At 42.0% G+C, this 22663-nt stretch overlaps 1 protein-coding gene across 6 annotated transcripts in view; it reads left to right on the top strand.

Annotated features, from left to right (window-relative positions):
• LOC107388602 (cGMP-inhibited 3',5'-cyclic phosphodiesterase 3A) overlaps window positions 1–21826 on the top strand; it is a 123132-nt gene extending 101306 nt beyond the window's left edge. For all 6 annotated transcript variants that reach the window (XM_054732906.1, XM_015964170.2, XM_015964169.2 and 3 more), the window contains 7 exons: window positions 3216–3327; window positions 3549–3662; window positions 4051–4250; window positions 7163–7366; window positions 8049–8210; window positions 14150–14390; window positions 18012–21826. In XM_054732906.1, coding sequence (XP_054588881.1) covers window positions 3216–3327; window positions 3549–3662; window positions 4051–4250; window positions 7163–7366; window positions 8049–8210; window positions 14150–14390; window positions 18012–18319 — 1341 coding nt within the window. In that variant the 3' untranslated portion in view covers window positions 18320–21826. The remainder of the gene's footprint in view (window positions 1–3215; window positions 3328–3548; window positions 3663–4050; window positions 4251–7162; window positions 7367–8048; window positions 8211–14149; window positions 14391–18011) is intronic.
• The last annotated feature ends 837 nt before the right edge of the window (window positions 21827–22663 follow it).

Genomic DNA, 22663 nt, shown 5'->3' with positions numbered 1-22663 from the left:
GCTCCCGTTGGAGGATTCAGGATCCCGCCCAACCCTGCCCCCCATTGGACTCTGATGTTGTATCTGTGATGTCCGTGCTTCTATGTTGAGGAGTTTTTTTGTATAATAGAGTTACTCCCCGCCGGGTCTAACTCTGCTATGCCTTTTTTTTTACCTTACCCCAATTATCCTCATGTAACACCCTTTTCATCTTATGAAATGAGCGCCGTTATGGCTGCTATCGTGACTGCCTGTACCTGTTTTTGTCTTCATGTGTGTGTGTTTAACCTTGGTCCGGTTGTGTTCGCGGAGTCAAGTTCCTATGCTCTGGGTCACTGGAGCGCTGGCAATAAAGCTGATTCTGAATATTGCAGAGCCGTGCCAACCGGCACAGTCCCACAACATCCAGAGCATTAATGAACTCCAGGCGCATCTCATCCAGCCCTGGAACCTTGCTACTGAGGAGCTTTTTGATCACCTTAGTGACCTCAGCTCCAGAGATTGGAGAGCCGAACCCAAAGTCTCCGGACTCTGCTGCCTAACTGGAAGACGAGCCGTGGGATTGAGGAGGTCTTCAAAGTACTCTGCACACCGATTCGCCGCATCCTGAATCGAGGTCTGCAGCACACCTTCCCCAGTATAAACAGAGTTGGTAGCACGCTGCCTCTACCCCCCCAGATGCCGGATGATGGACCAGAATCTCCTCAAAGCCATACAGAAGTCTTGCTCCATGGTCTCACTGAATTCCTCCCATGGCTGGGTTTTGCCTCTGTGACCACCTGGGTCCCATTCGCATTAGCCTCCTGGTACCCATCAGCTGTCTCTGGAGTTCCACACCCCAAAAAAATAAAAAAACCCGATAGGATTCTTTGTACAGCTTGATAGCATCGCTAACCATTGGTGTCCACCAGCGAGTTCGGGGATTGCCACCACAACAAGAATCAATGACCCTGTGGTCACTGCTCTGATTGGCTGCCTTGACAATGGAAGCATGGAGCATGGCCCACTTGGACTCAACGTCCCCCACCTTCCCATTTTCGAAGTTCTGTCGGAAGTGGAATTTGAAACTTCTTCTGACAGGAGACTTCGCCAAATATTCCCAGCAGACACTCACAATACATTTAGGCCTGCCAGGTCTGACTAGCATGCTTACCCACTATTGAAACCAACTCACCACCAGGTAGTGGTCAGTTAACAGCTCCACCCCTCTCTTCACCCGAGTGTCCAAGACATGCGGCCACAGATCAGATGAGATGACAACAAAGTTGATTGTTGAGATGCGGCTTAAGGTATCCTGGTGCCAAGAGCACATATGGACACCTTTGTGTCTGAACACAATGTTTATTATGGACAATTGAGGACAGAAGTCCAATAACAAAACACAGCTTGGATTCAGATCAGGGGGGCCATTACTCCCCACCACACCTCTTCAGATCTCACTGTCATTGCCCTTGTGAGCGTTAAAGTTTTGTGAAGTGCCTAGTGATTTTTATCTTGAGAGGCGCTATAGAAAAGAGCTTTTCTTCTTCTTTTTCTTCTGAAGTCCCCCAGAAGAATGAGGGAGTCACCGGAAAGGGTGCTGTCTAGCATCCTCTCCAAGGACCCAAAAAATGGTGGGTAGTCTGGACTGTAGTTTGGTGCATAAGCACAATCAGTCAGGACCCGTCCCCCCACGCATAGGCGGAGGGAGTCTACCCTCTTGTTTACTGGGGTAAACCCCAACGTACAGGCACCTTGATGGGAGTCAACTAGTAAGCCCACCCCTGCTCAGTGCCTCTCAATAGGGACAAATTCAGAGTGGCAGAGTGTCCAACCCCTCTCAAGGAAACTTGTTCTGGAGCCAGAGCCATGTGTCAAGGTGAGTCTGACTACGTCTAGTCAGAACCTCTCAACCTCACACACCAACTCAGGCTCCTTTCCCACCAGAGAGGTGAGATTCCACGTACCAAGATTCAGGTTCTGTAGCCAAGGATCAGACCGCCAAGGCTCATTTGGCCCCTCCCACAAGTTGTGAGCCCATGGGAAGGGGGACCCATATTTCCTCTTTGGGCTGTCCCCGGCCAAGCTCCATGGTTGAACACCCGACCACCAGGTGCTCACCAATTATACCAATCTCCAGACCTGGCTCAAGAGGGGGGCCCCAGTGATGTCCAGGCAAGAGAACATGGTTTCCATTTGTATTAATCGTCATAAGGGATCTGAGGGCTGCACCCGCCCTCACCTAGGAACGGTTTGCCATGGGTGAACCTACCAGAGGCACAAAGGCTCAGACAACTTGGCTCCTAGGATCATTAGGACACTAAAAACCCTCCAGCATGGTAAGGTAGCAGCCCAGGGAGGGTTATTTCTTATACTTTCTGTTGTTTACATGATTCCCTCTGTTATTTATTTTGATTAAGCATTTCTTAAACTTAATCTACAATTTAAAAAGCAGAAGGAATCATGTAAACATCATCATCATCATCATCATCATCATCATCATCAATAATAATAATAATAATAATAATAATAATAATAAACTGAACTGTTTAAAACTATGTATTTCAAGAATACACTAGTTTGGTATATGCTTATTTTCTCACCCCTAATTTTTCCACAATCATTGATTTGAATGTTTTTTATATATTTTTTTCAGAAGCGTTCCAAAAGAACTTCTTTCATAAAATGCTTGATAAAATGAATATTGAACACCATATCTTTCAGAGCTGCATGTGTCATCCCTCCCTTATTGTTTTAGCATCAGCTAACGCTGCATAACTTCAAGATTCTCTCCTTTCCAAGAAAAGCAGTTGTTCCTATTCCTCTTTGGTAGACTGCAGATTCAAACTAGCAAAATAAAATATTAATGTAAAAATGGTGAATGTTTAGAGCAAATATTTTGTGGGATTAATATTTTTATTACCAGGATGCAATTTTTTGAATGAACTTGAGGTGCAAGGGAATGATATTGTGTTACCTTGATAATTTTTTTTTTTTTTTTTTTTTTTTTTACAGAAAATGGCCAAGCTAGATTGTTTTTATTCATCAAAGATTAATAAAATGACCCAAGGCCAAAATTGCACAAGAAAAACCAAGGTTAAAAATCCCGATATTTGTGTCAGTGAACGATGTGGCAGGAACGTGTGAATCAGGAACAAAATGTTCAACCTAATCTGTTTATCAGTGGGAGGTACAATTACAAATGAAAATATGTTTATGGAACATTGGACTTACTTCTGTTTATTTTTACATCACAGGTGTCTTACAGGCTTTTTGAAGACACTGGCTTGTTTGAGACTTTTAAGATCCCTGTGAAAGAGTTCATGAACTACTTCCATGCCCTGGAGAACGGATACAGAGACATACCATGTACGTTTCACCATGTTTATTTTTCTTTGAAAGTTTACTTCTATTTTGTTTGCTGTGAGGATAAAATCAGCCACTAGATGGAAACAGGCCCCTTAAAGTTTCTGTTAAACCAGCTTATGCTGCCTTTAACTTCTTAAATTAAACACAGGCAGCCCAACAGTGCACCCTGGTGGAGTGTTTTTTTTTTTTTGCTCTGAGGGAAGCTTTCTCTTCTGACCTAGATCACAACAGAATCCATGCCACAGATGTTCTCCATGCCGTCTGGTACCTCACCACGCAGCCTGTTCCTGGTTTACCTAGCCTCATCACGGATCACGGTTCTGCCAGTGACTCAGGTAAGTCCAGTTACCAGTTCCTACATGGTGACAACACCCATGTATTTGGTAACTTTTTTCATCTATGTGAGGTCAACCAACATGCAGGTTCTCTTACACACAAAACACTTTGAAGTCTAGAACAGCATAAAATCGCTGACAAATTACAGTCCCCCCACACCCGTATTTCCATAACCCTATTTGTATGCCATACCAGGCTCATCCCTTTAATGCAGATGTAAGTGGATTTAAACATTGTGTGTGTGTGTGTGTGTGTGTGTGTGTGTGTGTGTGTGTGTGTGTGTGTGTGTGTGTGTGTGTGTGTGTGTGTGTGTGTGTGTGTGTGTGTGTGTGTAAATTCTTCCACTATGCTCCTGAACCTCCTAACTTCTGTTTCCCCCATGGCCAGACTCTGACAGCGGGATCACTCACAGTCATATGGGCTTCCTAGTTTCAAAGACCTACACTGTGTCAGAGGACGGGTACGGCTGCTTGTCAGGCCTCATACCTGCTCTGGAGCTCATGGCTCTTTACGTGGCTGCTGCCATGCACGACTACGATCACCCAGGGAGGACCAATGCTTTCCTTGTGGCCACCAGTGCCCCTCAGGTACTTGATCTAGATAATACAATGCATAACTAGGTATTGATTTTTCTTTTATCATATTTTTTCACCACTGAAGTCCACACCAGGGAAAACACATGGACAAATAGTTGAGGTGTATTTGTATTTTTTTTTTAGACAGGAAAATGCCCCATTTGTTTGTTTTGAGAGAAAAGACTTAAAACTTGTTCTGCATCCAGCCACTAGGGACAACCTAATTAATTTCAGCGTCAATTTCCACCATTTAAATTCCATTCAGTTCAATTATAAAGTGCCAATTCATGACAAGAGTCATCTCAAAGTACTTTAAAAAGCAAACATTTCATTTGAACCTAGTCAGTGCACTGAGTTCAGGTCATTATTCCAGTTAGAATAGAATAGAATAGAATAGAATAGAATAGAATAGACTTTATTAATCCCACAGTGAGGAAATGCACTTGCTACAGCAGCACATACAGTACACAGGTAAACTCAAAAAGGTAATACGCTAATATTGCAACCTTCAACCACAAAAAACAATGAATAAAAGGAGACTTGCGGGTTTCCAGAACTATGCAGCATAAGGGACACAGACATCCTGAATTGCACAAGTATTGAACACATACTGAATATTGCATTGATGTTATTGTGGAACAGGATAACGGCAGTACCAGTTAAACTGTGGAGTTATACACTCTTACTTCAGAGGAGGTGAATGGCCTATGGTAGTGTTTTGTTTTACATCTTGGACATCTCAGTCTGTGACTGAAGGAACGGTCCATGGTCTCCACAGTGGAATGCGGTGGGTGGGAGGAATTTTCCAAGATGGAGGTCATCTTCGCCATCATCCTCCTTTCACACATCTCCTCAACAGAATACAATATGCAGCCCAAAATTGAGCTAGCTTTCTTAACCAGTTTGTTCAGTCTCTTCCTGTCTTGGTCAGTTGGTCAGAACAAAAGCTTCCTATGTAAGGAAACCCATCAGACTGCATCAAATCACAGACTTGTTGTTTCAGTGACTTTACAGTAATCCCCATCCTGAGCAAGCATGAAGCCACAGGCGAGAGGAAAACTCCCCTTTGACAGGAAGAAACCTCCAGCAGACCCTGACTCAGTATGAACAGCCATCTGCCATGACAAAGACTAGATGAACTATTGGTAGTTCATTCTAGTCAAAAAGTTAATTTCAGGAGAGAAATGAGTGAATGAATAGGTTTTATTTAAGTGTCATGCATGACACGTGCCCAGCCCATATGGGCTTATAAGACAAAAATAAGCAAAAAGAAGTAGCTATATATTTACAACAATGTTATTTTACATAGCAGGAAAAAGTACAATTTGTATATGTTTCCAAGTTTTTTCGTTAAATTTTGCTAACTTAACATTTCTTTGTGAGAAATGGGGTGTCGTTTCTGAGTGGTTTGGATTTGAAACAGTGTGAGAAATGTGTGCAAATACAATAGCAGTAAATTGGGAAATAACTGGGACACTTTGAGACTAATTTGTAAGGATACCCACACATTTAGCCATGTTTAAGTTAAAGTTAAAGTCCCATCAGTTCTCACACACACTGATGTGTGTGAGAAATTTGTTCTCCGCATTTGACCCATCCCCTGGGGGAGCGGTGAGCTGCAGACACAGCCACGCTCAGGAACCATTTGGTGGTTTAACCCCCCAATCCAACCCCGTAATGCTGAGTGTCAAGCAGGGAGGCATTGGGTCCCATTTTTTTCTAAGTCTTTGGTATGACCCGACCAGGAATTGATCCCTGATCTCCCAGTCTCAGGGCGGACACTCTACCACTAGGCCACTGATATTGCCCCTTCCATGGGTGTTCTATTATTACAAATTCTACTACGTAGTATAGACAAGAATTCAATCGATACAATATTTTTGACAATCTTCATTGGTACAACAAATAAATAATTAATTGATCAGAGCACAAATTTCCTAGGTGTTTATGCTTTGCTTATTTACACCCAAATGATGAGGTCAACTTTAGTGGCCTGCATCAAGTCCATGAAGGAATTGTGAGAGGGCCCAAATCCGGTTCTAGCCCAAGCACTGGTGTCATCATAACAATATGACCTTTTCTTTATTCCAGCAGTGACTTAGCTTGTTTCCTTTAGAAAGCAAAGCTCCTCATAACATAGAAACTATGCACTGTGTAAAAAAAGAGTTCAAATAGTGGTATTCTAATAACTGGGTGGTTGTGTGTAATTTATAATGGCAGACAGAATGTTGTTTTACTTCAAGTGGAAATATGTTGGACATTGAACTGTAGCACTTCTTACTACAACTACATATTTAATAAGAACTTCATACAAACATTTTGTTTCTGGGCTAATTTAAAGAGCAAGTTCCCTGAAAAACAGTTTTTACTATTTTTTGAAAATGAACAGTGACTCTGAGTTTAACATGCAGGTTTCATTTCCTGCATTAACCTCTGATGAAAAATAGACGGAAAACCATTTGGTTCAAAAAAGCCTGACAGATTTATGTCAGACTGCCACTTAACATTCATGGACTCCACCATCTTGATCTGCGGCAGGGAAGGCTGTTGTTGGTTTAACGTCCAGGAAACAGCGGTGAACGTCTCGACTAGCAGAAGCTAATCAACTACACCACACAGCGGAAGCTCTTCCAAGCTTGAGTCTTATGTCGAGATCAAACATTATCATTGCACAGCAAACAGTGTCAGTGGTAGAGTTGCGTTGCTGTTATCCAATCAGAGGCAATATATCTAGTAAATATCAAGAAATAAGACTTCAAATCCAGCTGACCTCTATGTTCTCATACAGGCGCACTGGAGCTTTTTTACCCCCAGAAAATGACTTACAGGGCATTCTTTCCTACTAGAGACCACTGCAAATGTATTAAAAATATGAGTAAAGGTGATTTTGCACATGTTTATGCTGACCATTTGGGTGTTTGCAGGCGGTGCTCTACAATGACCGCTCGGTTCTGGAAAACCACCACGCTGCCTCGGCCTGGAACCTCTTCATGTCTCACCCAGAATACAATTTCCTCGTCAACTTGGATCATGTGGAGTTTAAACGCTTTCGTTTCCTGGTTATTGAGGCCATACTGGCCACTGATCTAAAGAAGCACTTTGACTTTCTGGCTGAGTTCAATGCTAAGGTATTTTAAAAAGATATCACTGTTGAATATTTCACAACAAAAATCAAAAAGCTGTGACATTTTGATACGGAGACACTCTTGATGGTGAAATTAATTTAAAATAAGTATCCTCTTAGTTAATTTCTATCTGCAGTTTGAATACATTTACTCACTGTTTCAGTCTTTTAGTGATACATTTGTCAGATCTTTAGTTTCTGAGTCCAGTGTTTTCTCCTCCTTGCTCACTTTTTTAAATGCTGAAGGGAACCATCGCCAACAGAAAACTGGCCAGTGATTTTCCTTTTACCTAGTGAAGCAGGACAAGATTCAAAACACGAGCACCCTGCAGCATTTCAACAACAGAATTAGATGCAGAATAAATGTTGGCTTTGAGTCAGAGTTTTGAATTATTCCACTGTGAGAAGGGGTGCAGTGGTTCTGCCAGCCAGCGCTGAGCTCTTTGGGTTTGCAACAGAAAGGAACAGAAATTATAACCCAGCAGCCCCGCTTTTCACCCTGGAAGCAAATTCTTTCTGTTGTGATAACTTTACACCCTTCCTGTTTTAGATCTACAACTCAAACTCCATCTATGCTATAAACCTTATGGTATTAAAGCAATGGGATTTGTTCAGGGCATAAATATGTCCCTCAAGTATTTTTAATCGTTGAAAAACACCACGGTGATTGGTTGTTGATCCTTCAGGTGGGTGATGATCCTTCGACAGGTATCGACTGGTCCAATGAGAATGACAGGTTGCTGGTGTGCCAGATGTGTATTAAACTGGCTGATATCAACGGGCCTCTAAAGTGTAAGGATCTCCATCTGCAGTGGACAGAGGGCATCGTCAATGAGTTCTATGAACAAGTGAGTAAACCATCCAATTTGTGCATGTGTGTGTGCAGACACACAAATGCATGAGCTGAACAATTAAATGATCAAATAAAGTGGTTACAGATTATTAAATCATACAATTGGTTGTGAGATCATGGAAAATGTTTATGTTCTTTTGTATTTTATGGTAACACTGACTACCTTGGAAAAAAACTCTGAATTAATCTGAGGAATTTTGTTCACATTATTATTTCAAAGCAGCAGATAAATATAAATAACACATTTAAAGACACATTTCAACCATTGAAAGTGTGTTTTTGTTCAAATATTTACTATCTCAGCTGTTGTGGATTGCTTTCTGAATGGCCTTAGTTCTGACAAAATAAAGGTTTGCATTTTTATGATTGATGTGCTAACAGCTAGTTGGAGCACAACTACAACAGAGGATCGTTGCTGTCATTTTAAAACTAAAAGTGTCACAATCGGTCTCAGTTATGAGGTCAGTCTATATTCCAATGCATTTTAAAGATCAGAATTTAGTTGTATTAGCTCCAGTCTGCTCCCTACATTATTAGGGTTAGCGGGGCCACTGTTAACCAAAACTATCCTTTAGATCAGGGATTCCCTAAAGCCCCCTTCAGACAGGCCATGAAAAACGGAAATGTTCCGGACTCTGTCCGTAAGACCTTTGTGTCTGAATACAAACATCCGGATAACGTTTTCCGTAATTTAACCGGACGACACCCCTAGTAACAGGTCCGGACTTGTTACGGACAAGGTGGCTGCTTCAGACTGGTGAGTTCGAGTTCCGGACAGGGAGGAGGGGGAGGAGGAATGGACCGGGGACGCTGTGCGCACCTAGATAGCCCGCTGCTGTAGCATGCGACGAACCATGGCAGCTCACCTCCTACTGTACCGTCTAGACGCGCGACGGAGCGCTTCACACCGCTTCAGTGATTCCTTTAACCATTGAACTTCATCATCCAGGTCTCTTATACATCTTCGTGTGCGCAGAATTATGCTTAACATACGGTAAGTCCGACCCCCCCCCCCCCCCTCCCTCAGACATCTGGAACTTTTCCCTGCTGTGTGAAGGCAGCCAAAAGGACAAGTTCCAGTACAAAAGTGGTGTGTCTGAAAACACAGTTCCGGTTAAAAACCGGATTGAATTGTCCACAAATGTTCCAGAATGCCTATCTGAAAAGGGCTTAAGTGTGGTGCGCACACCCCTGGGGGTGCGAGAGCTGCCACTAGGGGGTGCGCAAGGTGAAACGTGTAATGGCTGCTGAGCTCAGAGAAGTCTGTCATATGTCACCATTAGCGTAGTATATTTTGCACGCACGCGTGTGTGTGTGTCCTCCGCATGTGCCCTAGCTTCATAATAATAATGCGCCGAGCTTCAGCGATCTGGCCTGCGCACGCTGTCACTAGCAAGACATGTTCAGTATTTGATCCTTTTTAACGATGTTGGAGAAATCTGAAGGTGGTGAGTCATTCTGGCAGATTGTAATTAACACCCTGTCTCATGCAGGTGTTCTGACATTGTAAACCCCACACACACAACATTGTGGATGTAACTAAATAAATCAAGACACGATTCCCATCTGAGCATTTTAGCATTATTATATTAATATTTTAGCACACTGACTGTGGGACAGCATTCTAAACGTGTCAGGCTATTAACAGCGTGCTGAAGATCTGAAGTTCAGAGTGCGTCTGTCAGAGGTCAGACCATCGACATATGAATATTGGACAATGGGTTTCCATAGACCCAATAACACGTTTTGGAAGAGAAATGGGAGGTGGCCACCATCGCCATTTTGACCGTGTCACAGGGTCCGTCAAGCCCAGACAATTCCACAAAAGGGAAGAGAGGTAAGGCTGGGATCAACTGACGACACCCGGTCGAACTAGCTACAAGCTAACCTGAAGCTAACCCAAAGCTAACGCGGAGGTGGGAGCTAAGCTAACGGAGGTAGCAACCTAGCTACAACCAGAGTTAACTATGCACAACACCATAGCTTCTGAGTCAGAGATACGCCAGGCTGACCGCTGGGTAAAACCAGGTGGAACACAGAGGTCTCCCGAGAGCTCCACAAGCTGGCAGCCGCACAGCAGACAAGCGCAGCTGCGATCAGAGATGCGCAGAGCTGCCGCTGGGGAGAACCGGGTGGAAAGGTTTCCATCCCAGAGCTCCACAAGACGTCAGCCCACGCAGCAGCCCGTGCAGCAGACAGAAGCATCGATCAGACAGAGATGCGGCGAGCTGCCATGCCCTGATTTGGGTGCTGGGGGGTGCGTCGACATGGTCGGGAAATAGAAAGGGGTGCGCGGCTAAATAAGTTTGGGAACCGCTGATTTAGATATCTGGAGCTTGAGGCCAGGCTCAACAACCAATGAAATTCTTGACTCCTAAACCGTTAATAAGATGCCAAATTAACAGTGGACCAACATGACATCATTATCACTCATTTTCCTGCAATTTGTAGGTAATTTGAATTTGACAAATTATTTGAGGATACCTGCTGACTCTCACTGCACTGTGATCCTCTACAGAAACGCACATGAATTTGTTTTAATTACTTATTTTTGGAATTGTATGAAGAATCAGAGAAAGACTCAATACTGGAGCATGCTTCATCTGAAATGACAGAATGGTATTTGCAAAGCCTGCTAATCACCTGCTGGTTGAATCAGATGTGTTGAAACAGCGTTAAAACTAAAAGATGCTGGATACCAGCTCTCCAGGACCAGGAGTGAGTGCCACTGTGTTATAGGATAACTACAGCATACTTTAGTAGTAGCTTGACTCAGTAGCCTTTGGATATATACTCTACTTCTCCAAACAGAGGCCATTCAGTAAGCCATCAACACCAGATAAGATACTTTTTATGAGTAGAACTAAGTAATTCAAAAGTTTCTTAAAAAAAACTTTGTGAACTATTTTTAAGGATAGACGCATCCCTGAATTTTCAGACTCCATTAAATCAAAGCTTTAGGAAGATATAGTGATGTGTGAATAATTTAATTCTGCTTTCACACAAAAAGAGTTTGAACGGTCAGCAAAACTAGAAAGCATACTTTTTATGCAGTCTATTTATCATTCACTATATTTATCTGAGCGGTATACAAAAGCAGGATGCTTTTATAGGTTTGAGAAACCCTGGAGGCCAATTCATGAAAGTAGGCTAACACAACACAGAAACTGCTCAGAGATCCACCTTATTTAAAAAATAAAGCCAAACTGCTCGATACAATTATTTCTCATGACATAGTGCACTGAGTTTTGCATCAGTGTTTCTCTGTGTCTCCATATCCACAGAAACAAGTTCAGACCCAATAATTCCATTCTTCCTTCTTTACTTTTTGCTCCATGGAGACAATTTTCCTTCACACATGATTGATTTTGCTCCCTCCTAATTAATTTTTTATTCAGTCCCTCTTACACATAGAGATGGAAAAGACTATGCTTCTGCAATTATATGAGGAAAGTGAAGAATTATTCATCGGCTGGATTATAGATTCAGCATTTTTGCTGTGAGATTAATCAGTTTGTGTAATATGCATGGGTTTGGTATCAGGCTAATTCTGTTATATGTACTGTAACCATAGCCTCATTTATTTATATTTTTTTGCTTTGCTGCAGTAGCAGACATAACCTAGTTATGCCCTCAGCCTCCCACAACTTTCTTTGTTGTACATCCCCACTGGCACTGAGTTGCTCTTGTTTCCTGTTAATTGACTCCAGCTCATTCAGAACATGCTCAGACTCTTGTGGGACGTACTACTGCGCCGTCGGTGGTTAAACCTGTTAAGTACAAACCATTCAGTGGGCTGTTAGGGAGCGGCATTAAAAAGCATTCTGCGTACAAGAGCTTTAAAGTGATGCAAGTATGCAGTTAGTCAGGTGGAGCAGCAGGAGCGCCTCCAAAAGGTTTTGTAAATAATGGCCAGATTGGACTCCATTGGTAATATTGGGGTGGCATACAAAAAACAAATGTAATCACATGATTTCACAAGTTTACTGCGATTTTATTGTCTATACACCTGTGCAGTTATTCTAATAATCCAATTTGCAAGCATATTTTTTCCATGATGTCATAACTTCTGAATGATGTGCATTCCTACATCTTCTGATGACCCAAATTCTGTTATCTAGTGGAGTTTTGTTAAGTCCAGGCAAATAAACATGGCAGAAAGACAAAAGGAACTGCAGCTGTGAATTCAGTAAGCAAAAACTTGGAAAAATGTATTTGCTTATTAAATGTTTAAATTACCAGAAAAGTCCATTTTACATCACATGGAAATGTTTGCATTCATGGGCTCACCAACCTTGGCATGTGACCAGAGAAGCTTCCATTGACTTAGCAGCCAGCAGAGAGAACGTCTCGACTTGTAGAAGCTAATTGTTAGCAATAGCAACTCCATTACATCACGGAAAAGATCCAGCCGTGAATCATCAACATTGCACTTTGTACCCAAAAAATAACAATGAACGAAGACAGTGGAAGAGTCGCATTGCTTTTAGCCAGAGATGTTTGCATGTCACGACTTTAAATGTGTAACCCCTACTTCACAATGTAAGCCTCAGTGGCGTGGAATGTTAAAACGTCAAACTAGAAGCCATTATAGTCAATGGGGGTGTTCAAACCAGCCGCAACACAGAAAACTTCAGGCATGTCCCAGAAGCAGCTAGCCATGCTACTCTGCTAGCTACTGATAGGATCAGGTTTCAGTTTTTTCCGCAAGCCACTTCTGGGACATGAAAATTTCCAGTTAACATAGGGCTAGACAGGAAATCACACACAGTTTCAGTATAAAACCCTTTTCTAAATAAATGACTATTGCAGCGATGCAGTTTTACATCTATGTAGATTATGTCAATACAAACAACGACTTATTTGCTTCTAGCATTGTTCCAGAAGTGCAGTGGTGTGTTTTTCATGGCTTTTATCCTGGCAGTGGAGAGGAACAACATCATATGACATCAAACAGTGATATCAAACGCGATTTTCTTTTTTTTTTTGGTTTAACCACGGATGGTATAAACTCAAGGGATTTTGTGAACTTGTTAGTCCAGCAAGGAGCACAGAGAAGCCGCTTCACAGCTGAGATTGTCCCGGTGTGTACTGGCACTCAGTGAAAGTCGTGGGTGAACCGATCCACTGCCGTTCGCTCCGCTGATGCTTCCAATGTGAAGTAAGGTTAAGCCTCCAAATCCTGCCATTTACTGCCCCCTCGCTCTTTTGACTAACTCTGGAAAATGGATTGCCCGGGCCTATTTCCACAGAAAATGACCCACAAAGCTTTCATTCATTCATTTATTCATTCACTCATTCTAAAGATCACAGCAGATTCATCTTACATCAGCTTACAGGAACTAACTCAATCTCACTCTCTTACTATGCTGGTATTTTCACACTTCCTTTTCCATGCTTCGTTTCTGATTTTAAAAAAGAATCAAATTCCACACCTGATTAAGATTAAGAGGTATTATAAATCTTATTACATCCTACATTAAGATCTTGATGTCGTGGGGGCACAGATATGTTTTAGTGTACTGGATGGCAGGTCAGTTTCCATGACAACCAGCAAATCTTGCTATAGATGTTTTTCCTCACACACACGTCACACATGCTGTGCTTTTTTTCAGGCTTTTCAAGAACATTCAACACCCCTGACGCAATTAGAACATGTTCATTTCAAAGGGTTTTTGCACGTATGTGGGGTTCACTCCTGAATTATATTAGATTAGATAATAAAATAGGCTTATTCCAGTCAGCTAGTTTCCACTGTTCCCAAACAACCTGAGTCAATAAAATCAGAAAATCTAGTGTGTGATAAAGCCTTAATCCCATTAGCCTCATCCCATATCTCTTTATATAATGTGAGCTATACTTGGTTTGGGTTATTTTCTTTCCATTTGTTCAGCTTGTAGCCCTTTTTACATGAATGCCTCCTGCTGTATGTAGGGCGATGAGGAGTCCAGCCTGGGGCTTCCTGTCAGTCCCTTCATGGATCGGGCAGCACCGCAGCTGGCCAAACTTCAGGAGTCGTTCATCACACACATCGTTGGACCGCTATGTAACTCCTACGACTCGGCCAGCCTCGTGCCCGGACGATGGGTGGAGCCAGACCCAGAAGAGGAGGAGCACGAGAATGTGGAGAGTGAGGAGGGAGAGGACGATGAATCCACCTGTTCTGAAGCTTCACGTAAGGATCACATCCCTGCACTCACTGTTAACAGCCAAATAGTCGAAAAGGTTCACTCATACAGATACCTCGGTTGCATAATGGATGACAAACTTACATTCCAACACAATACAGAACACATTTTTGCTAAGTGTCATCAGTGCCTCTATTTCTCTGTAAACTTTGCAAACTTCAGGTCCTCCAATCCATCCCTGCTGCTTTCTATAGATGCTTTATCGAACCCATTCTCACATCCAGCATTTCTGCCTGGTTTGGTTCACTCACACTTGCTCAGCATAACAAGCTCAATAAAATAATCAGGATCCATTTTAAATTCCTTTTAATTAAGTGTATGCAGGTGTGAGTATTCTTTTAAATTGATTGTATGTGTATGTGTGTTTTGATGCTGTATTTATGGGCTGTGCTGACACTCTATCTGCAATCAAAGTTCCTAACGGATAAACAAAGTGACTTTCATTTGATTTGATTTGATGTATCACGGCTATTGTGTTTATACAGAGAAAACAAGGGAACTGAGCGTTTCACCGACCAAGAAACATGATCGATAAGCAAAATTAACATGAATGCACAACTTTGTTGTGTAAAACATGTACTTCTGGTACTTATTTCTCCTGGCCTATAGTCCTATCACTATTTGTTCTGCTGGATTGTTTTACTTTGTTTCTTACTGGGAATGCTTTGCTGAATTTCTTTTTTCTTATAAATGAGAGGTGCCGAATCCTGGTATTTGAGGAACATTTTCCTGTATGTCGGGTGGGAATTCTGGTCCATCAGGGACCGCTATCCTGCAAGGATTTGGTGTTTCCCTGCTTTAACACACCTGATTTTCACCAGCAGGCGATTACCAGGCTGCTGAACATGTGATTCAAATACTGATTCAGGAGTGTTGAAGCAGGGAAAGAACCAAAACGTGGTAAATGGTCTGTATTTGTATAGTGTCTTCTTAGGGTTCTACAACCCCCCCCCCCCCCCCCCCCAAGGTGTGTCACAACACAATCAGTCATTCACCCATTCACACACTGGTGGGGATGAGCTACAATGTAGCTACAGCTGCCCTGGGGCACACTGACAGAGGCGAGGCTGCTGAGCACTGGCGCCACCGGTCTCTCCGACCACAGCCAGCAGGCAAGGTGGGTTAAGTGTCTTGTCCAGGGACTCAACAGCAGCATTCTCTGATCGGAGCCGGGATTGAACCTGCAACCTTCCGATTACTGGACAGCCCGCTCTAACTCCTGAGCTACACCACCCCTTAAAACCACCCCTGCTATATTATTTAACAGTTTATATGCTCCATCACACGTGATTCAATGGTTAAACCACCTGTTTATCAGCTCATCAGGCTCTGCACAAGGCTTTTAATCACCTCCTGATGAAATTCCGATGTGTTGGAGCAGGGAAACAACTACAGCTAAAAGTAGACAAGGTGTCCACCTCACGGACTAAAGCTGGGAGCTGGTTCCACAAGAGAGGAGCCTGATGGCTAAAAGGTCTGCCTCCCATCCTATTTTTAGATGTGCTAGGAACCACCAGTAAACCTGCAGTCTGAGGCCGGGGAGACGCCGGCCCCCGAAGCGCTCACGAAATTCGGCCGCTGCTCGCTGCTCCTTAGTTCAGACCAGATGCTTGTTTCTCCGCTCTGGTCGAGGCACACCTCGTAGTTTCTCTTTTAACCACTTGGTGTCCTCCATTTCCTCTCTGCCTTTTCTCTGCTCTTTTCCTCTACACCCCCCTCCCCCTTGCTGTTTGTGTATGTGTTTTTCCGTGTGTGTGTGAACCTATGGTGTGAACCAGTTGTTAATAGCTGGCCTACGACTTTCTGCCTTTTCCCAAAACCACACCCCCTTCACGTGGTCACACACATACACAAGTTCGCTCTGTGTGTGTGTGTGTGTGTGTGTGTGTGTGTGTGCGTGTGTGTGCGTGCGTGTGTGTGTGTGTGTGTGTGTGTGTGTGTGTGTGTGTGTGTGTGTGTGTGTGTGTGTGTGTGTGTGTGTGTGTGTGTGTGGTTTTTATGCAGTGTCTGTTTACAAACACATTTGACTATCGCGGAATTGCATTTTGAAATGCTTTATTTTGTTAAATTTACCGGCCTGCCTCTTATGTTTGACTTCCTGCCCGAATTGACGCGGTTCACCCGCGGCTCGCGAAAAAAATAGAGCAGACGCCGAAACGATCGCTGCAAGGTGTGGGCTGGAGCGCCGGCGCTTTGCGGCGCTTCGGCGGCCCATGTGGTGTATAGAATAGGATAACAAGGCGCCGAATGAAGGCGGTCCCCTTTTCGCGGCACTTCGGCGGCTCGGTGTGTCCCCGGTGTGAGAGTGAAGGACTCTGTTAGCAACATATGGAACAATTAGATCACTGATGTATGGTGGAGCTTGATTATTAAGAGGGGGCAGCACAAGCTCAACGGGTTGAGCGGGTTGTCCAGTAATCGGAAGGTTGCAGGTTCAATCCAGGCTCCGGACAAAGAATTCTGCTGTCGTGTTCTTGGGCAAGACACTTAACCCACCTTGCCTCCTGGTGGTGGTCGGAGGGACCGGTGGCGCCTGTGCTCGGCAGCCTCACCTCTGTCAGTGAGCCCCAGGGCAGCTGTGGCTACATCATAGCTCATCACCATCAGTGTGTGAATGGGTGAATGATACACTGTAGTGTAAAGCGCTTTGGAGCCCTTACTCTGAGAGGCGCTATACAAGTGCGGGTCATTTATCATTTATCATATGTGAGAAGAAGGATCTTAAATTCTATTCTGAATTTAACAGGCAGCCAAATGTAGGGAAGCTAAGACAGGAGAGATATGATCTCTCTTTTTAATTCTCATCAGAAGTCTAGCTGCGGCCTTTTAGGCAAGCTGGTAATTGAATATAACTGTTTTGGTGTGTTCTAAGAAGTAAGTCGCTTTGGACAAAAGCATCTACTAAATACATAAACATAAACATAAGATCAATTAGCTGTGCTGCCATTCTAAAATAAGGCTAACTCTTAAAACCTATTGATTGTAGAGACACATTAAGTGATTCAGTGAAGTATGTTTCTAATGCAGCTGAAAAATGGACACAGACAGTTGCAAAAGCATTACTGTCTGTCAGGTGAAAGTAAATCAATTAACAAGACATGATGAGAAACCAAAGAGCAGCTTTTATAATTTATTTAGTTTTGTTTATTGTTAGCTAGAGTGTATTGGTTTCGTGTGGGAGAGCAACATTGGTTAACTGGATAAAAGACATTTAAAATAGGGACCGGTACACATGTGACTCCTCCAACTCACTTTTGAGTGTATCTGCCTTGCGTTTCAACAGTGTTTTGAGAAATGTGAGAAATGAATGTCCACTTATATGAAACTCTGGTAAATAGATTGTGATCTCCAACAAAATAGGCTGATGTTGCAATAGTGAAGTTATTTTCTTACAGTCATAAATCAATAGGACATAGGAATGCAGGCGAGTACGCAAAAGTGGAACCTGGGTGACTTCTTTGGTATTTCCACAATGCAAATGCACAAAACAAACTATGTGAATTTACTTGACGAACTAGCCTTTTCAAAAAAGTTGTGGTTGAGAACTCAAAATACTTAATAAGAGCACCTGTAAGCCTTTGAATTCTGTGATTTTTCCCCCCTTTCAGAGAAAGCAGCACCCAAAAAAAGGAGAAGAGTGTTTTGTCACATCACTCAGCATCTGGTGGAGAACCATGAGATGTGGAAGAAGGTGATCGAAGAGGAAAACAAGAAAAACGACCAAGCAGCAGAGTCAGTCCATTTAAACAATGTAGCAGAGCCAATCCTGGCTATTGATGAGGAAGAGGAGGAATCAGGAAGCAGAGAGGAGCAGGTGGAAGGAGAGCATCCTGAGGAGGAAGTGGAGGACCCAGACTGGTGTCAGAGAGAAGACTGCAAACCTGCAGGAGAGCTAGAGGACAGGGACCCACAATAAAACTCCTCTCTTCCTCCTTCACCACCCCGTCCCTCCTTTAATGAAAGATATGGAACCAATCAGGACTAGGATGTAAACAATTACTCCTGTTTCCTTTCTTTTCCAATTAACAGACACCTTTCTCTGCCAGCACATTATTTAGACACAACACTGTAGATGTTTGGGGAATGTGTGCCTACACAGAGAAAAACAAACAGGGTGGGACATTTTGTGCTTTAAATATTTAATCTAAGCGCGGTTTCACCAAACACTTTAAATGGGCCTTTTCACATTGCAATAAAGGATTATTCAAGGACTTTGAGATTCAGACAGTTTTGCTTCTGTCAGACATCGAAGACAAGCAGTTGCACAGGTCTCATCCCAGCATGTTAACACAGGACTGCAGAAATCTGCAGCCAGTTTAAACATTATGGTTTCCTGAATGCGATCATTTATATAAACCTCACCATTTCTGGTGTTTGTGTTGCAACGTTGACCTCTTTTTCCAGGTCTAAACTGTGCTACACTGTTTTGTTTTTCTACACATAAACTCTAAAGGGAGTAAATCAAACAAGGAACATCTTCTGACAAAATTGTGTCCTAACATTTGGGTCTTTAGCATGCAAAATCTCATTTTAATGCATAATGTATCTTGTGTTTGTTGCCAAAAGACATGCTTAAAGCTTATTCACATGGAGATGTCGTGCAGAGACCGCAGGCTCAGTTTGTGTTTCTGCACGTTTTATTATGTGTGATCAAAGACACAATTCTCTTCCAGGAGCCATACATTAATTTTTACATATTATTTGCTTTTGCGATAACAGTAAACCCAAGTTAAACAGCTCATACGTGAGATGAACACTTGCAGGCTAATAATTGAAAATAATGATAATAAAATAAAGAACCAAAAGTTATAGTCCACTCAAGAAAATTTGATTTTCAACCATAAAAGACAAACTGAACATTTTTAAATAAAGGATATGTGATGTTTTACACTTTGAACTAGTTGATCACGTTCTAAAAGTGTATGGAGACGTGTCATTGACCTAATTCAATAAAAGTTTATATTTTTTGCGTAGGAAATGAGAGCTTCAGAATCGTTTCTTATTTGTTTTTGCCAGTGATGATATCTGTCTGTTACCTAGCCTGTGAAGTTGGACTCAGACTTCTGTGTTTGGAACTAATTTTGCTTTTTGTCATCCAATAACAGCAAACAAATATCGACCTTTACCCTCAGGAAAACCAGAGGTTTGTGAGAGCAATTGGGGAACCTTTTGATGATGTGGATGAAACACACAAATCAACACTTTTCTGAGATCTTTGCAGGGAGTCTTAACGATTCTTCAAACACCTCAGGGACACATTCATTCCCTTGCAGCTGACATAATGGTCAAAACTCACAGGCAACATTTAATAGAAAAGGAAAAACGGAATAGAGGATTTTGTGTTAAATTGGCAAAATTGACCAAGGAATATAACACATGCATGTTTTTAATTGGAATAGTTTGAAGCCACTTTATGACTAACCTTTCAGAGACTAGCTGTTTGCTCATCTATCTGATCAGATCCAAATGTGTAACCGTCCTTAATCTTCCCACAAATCCATTTGCAAAGATGTGAATCACCTCTTTTTATGGATTGTTTTCTGCTGTGTTATTTTAAAAGTATCTTCAGCAATATTATTTTCAGAAATTCTTTCTTCAAAAGCCACAACTGCTATGAATGGGTGTGTGAGGATGGGCATGGAAAGTAAGCCATTGTGAAGAGATGCAGGACTCAAAACATTTTAAATTTTCTTCTCCATGCAGATCAAAATGTAACATAACTGTGTTGAGGGGAAGAACAGCAGACAGAAATCATGTCCTACGTAAAAAACTATCAAAATTTTCTCCTGTAAGTTGACTTTATAAAAAAAAACCTCAGAAATAGTAATACCATGCCATAGGTCAGCATGTGTGTATGATCCAGAGCTAGAGGAGTGGTGTGTGTGTGTGTGTGTGTGTGTGTGTGTGTGTGTGTGTGTTCAAACATACTTCCTCCTCACACAATGGTCCCATAGTTGCACTGAATAAAGCGATATGTCCACAATAGCTTATTTGCTGCTGCCCTGGCTCTGCTACTGTGTGTGTGTGTGTGTTAGATGGGAAGGAGGCCACACACAAGCTCAGTAAATGTCTGATCTACTGACTCTGAATCACACACACACACACACACACACACACACACACACACACACACACACACACACAAACCTTCTGTTGGAATCTATTAAATCACTCAGTATTTGCCTCATGCTTTGCATCTAATTATCAGCAAGCATTTTTGTGTCTCTTTCATCTGTTTAACTCAATGATTTTTAAACGTCAATGCAGTCACGCCTTTCATTTAACTTTCATAAAAATCTGATTTTGTTACAAGACTATTCAGGATAACACACTGGCATGAGGGAGGGCTTTCCTCGTTTCCAATCCAAGCTTCCAGGCTGTGTAATTATATAACTGCATCAGAAAAAACAAAACACTTCAGAGCTCCATCTTTGTTAATGTATCACATAAAGTGTCTGTGTGTGTGTGTGTGTGTGTGTGTGTGTGTGTGTGTGTGTGTGTGTGTGTGTGTGTGTGTGTGTGTGTGTGTGTGTGTGTGTGTGTGTGTGTGTGTGTGTGTGTGTGTGTGTGTGTGTGTGTGTGTGTGTTAGAGAGGAAGCATGTTTGAATCTTCCAGTCTTCTAATGCGACTGTCCTGCTTAGTTATCTTTGGGGAGGAGGAGGACGGTGCTGTGATGAAGGTCAGCGAGATGCAGTCAGTAGTTTGATAATTCTTCTCACACGCTCAGCTGAAGTTGTTATTCTCCTTTTGCTCCTGGTGATCCTCTTTGATCTGCTCGCTGTAAAAAGAAGCATTCAGATTCTGTCAACAGTGTTAATTTGTTTATGACCACACTTTTAAAATATTTTTGGAGTGAATATTGTACACACCATTCCTACAAAAATGCATTTGTTTTGAATCAGCATTTGAGCTGATATGTGTACATCTATTATTTTAGATTGCTATAATTTTGTTATTGTAATCCTATCATTCCTGCATGTAAGATAACGGTAACCGCGGGAACCAAACACGCTTTACCATTATGTAAACAAAATGAGATGAGTATTTTTATAAATGGTTGACTTATGATTATACCTTTATTCACCACACACATACAGGTACTAAAGGAGGGATTTGTCTAAACTCATAGTATTTGTGACAGTACATTAAATTCCTGCAGGGGTCGATTTTGTACAATATACATAAATGCTGTACAGTAAAGACATTTTAAAATAACAAACAATTCTTTTAGATATGCATTATTTATTTTTACCATTTTGTAATTTAGACACTATACTGTAGCTTCAATATTGCCGGACTTACTGGAAGTGCCTATATTGGTATTATGTATCATACAGTGAATATATTTGAAGATCATAGACAATGTCACAAACTGAACTATGTGGATGTTGTAATGTGAATACATTGAGTTACCAAATTACAGTTTCTGTGGTGTCCTTGTGTTTTCTCTCTGTTTCTGACATTTTATTTCATCCATGACAAAAACATATCTGGTTCCATTTAAGGTAAATCACCGTTGTCAAAATAACAAAAGCTAGTGTTACTCTGTATGTTTATATGTGTGCAATTATTTATACAGCAAATATATTTTGACACTTCCACTCACATCATAAATGATGTCGTTGTGCCTTGTCATAGACTCCTTGAATTACAAGATTTCATCCAACCAATCCTCAGAGATCAAGTCGCTCCGGTTTGAGCCATGGCACCGTCTGACCAATCATTGTGGGTCTGTGAGACACCAAACTTTGTGGCTGCAAACCTGGAAAACTGCTTGGTGTTTCCTCGCGTCTACAGTTGGATCTCTAAAACTAATGATGGGTTTACGAAACTCTCACATGACATAGTTGACTAGTTGTGCAAAATAAGGAAATATATGTTATAAATGTTGGAGTAAATGAAGTTGGTGAAATCTTAGCATGAAAATCAAAGCTGCCGTATTGCATCATTTCATCATACACCATGATACACCAGCGTATCATGGCGTACACACACACACACACACACACACACACACATATATATATATATATATATATATATATATATATATATATATATATATGTGTGTGTGTGTGTGTGTGTGTGTGTGTGTACCCAACTAAGCGCCAGGGGTACTGCATGGCACTGGAGAATGCTGTGGTAGCCATTTGGTTCAGGGTGCCTCTTACTCTGTACAAGTCACCGACCCTGGATCCAGCAAAACAGCCCCAGACATCACACTACCTCCTCCATCTTTGACAGATGATGCCACACACT

The sequence above is a fragment of the Nothobranchius furzeri genome, chromosome 4, assembly GCF_043380555.1.
Source record: "Nothobranchius furzeri strain GRZ-AD chromosome 4, NfurGRZ-RIMD1, whole genome shotgun sequence".
Lineage (NCBI taxonomy): Eukaryota > Metazoa > Chordata > Actinopteri > Cyprinodontiformes > Nothobranchiidae > Nothobranchius > Nothobranchius furzeri.
This window is presented reverse-complemented; position numbering and strand designations above follow the sequence as displayed.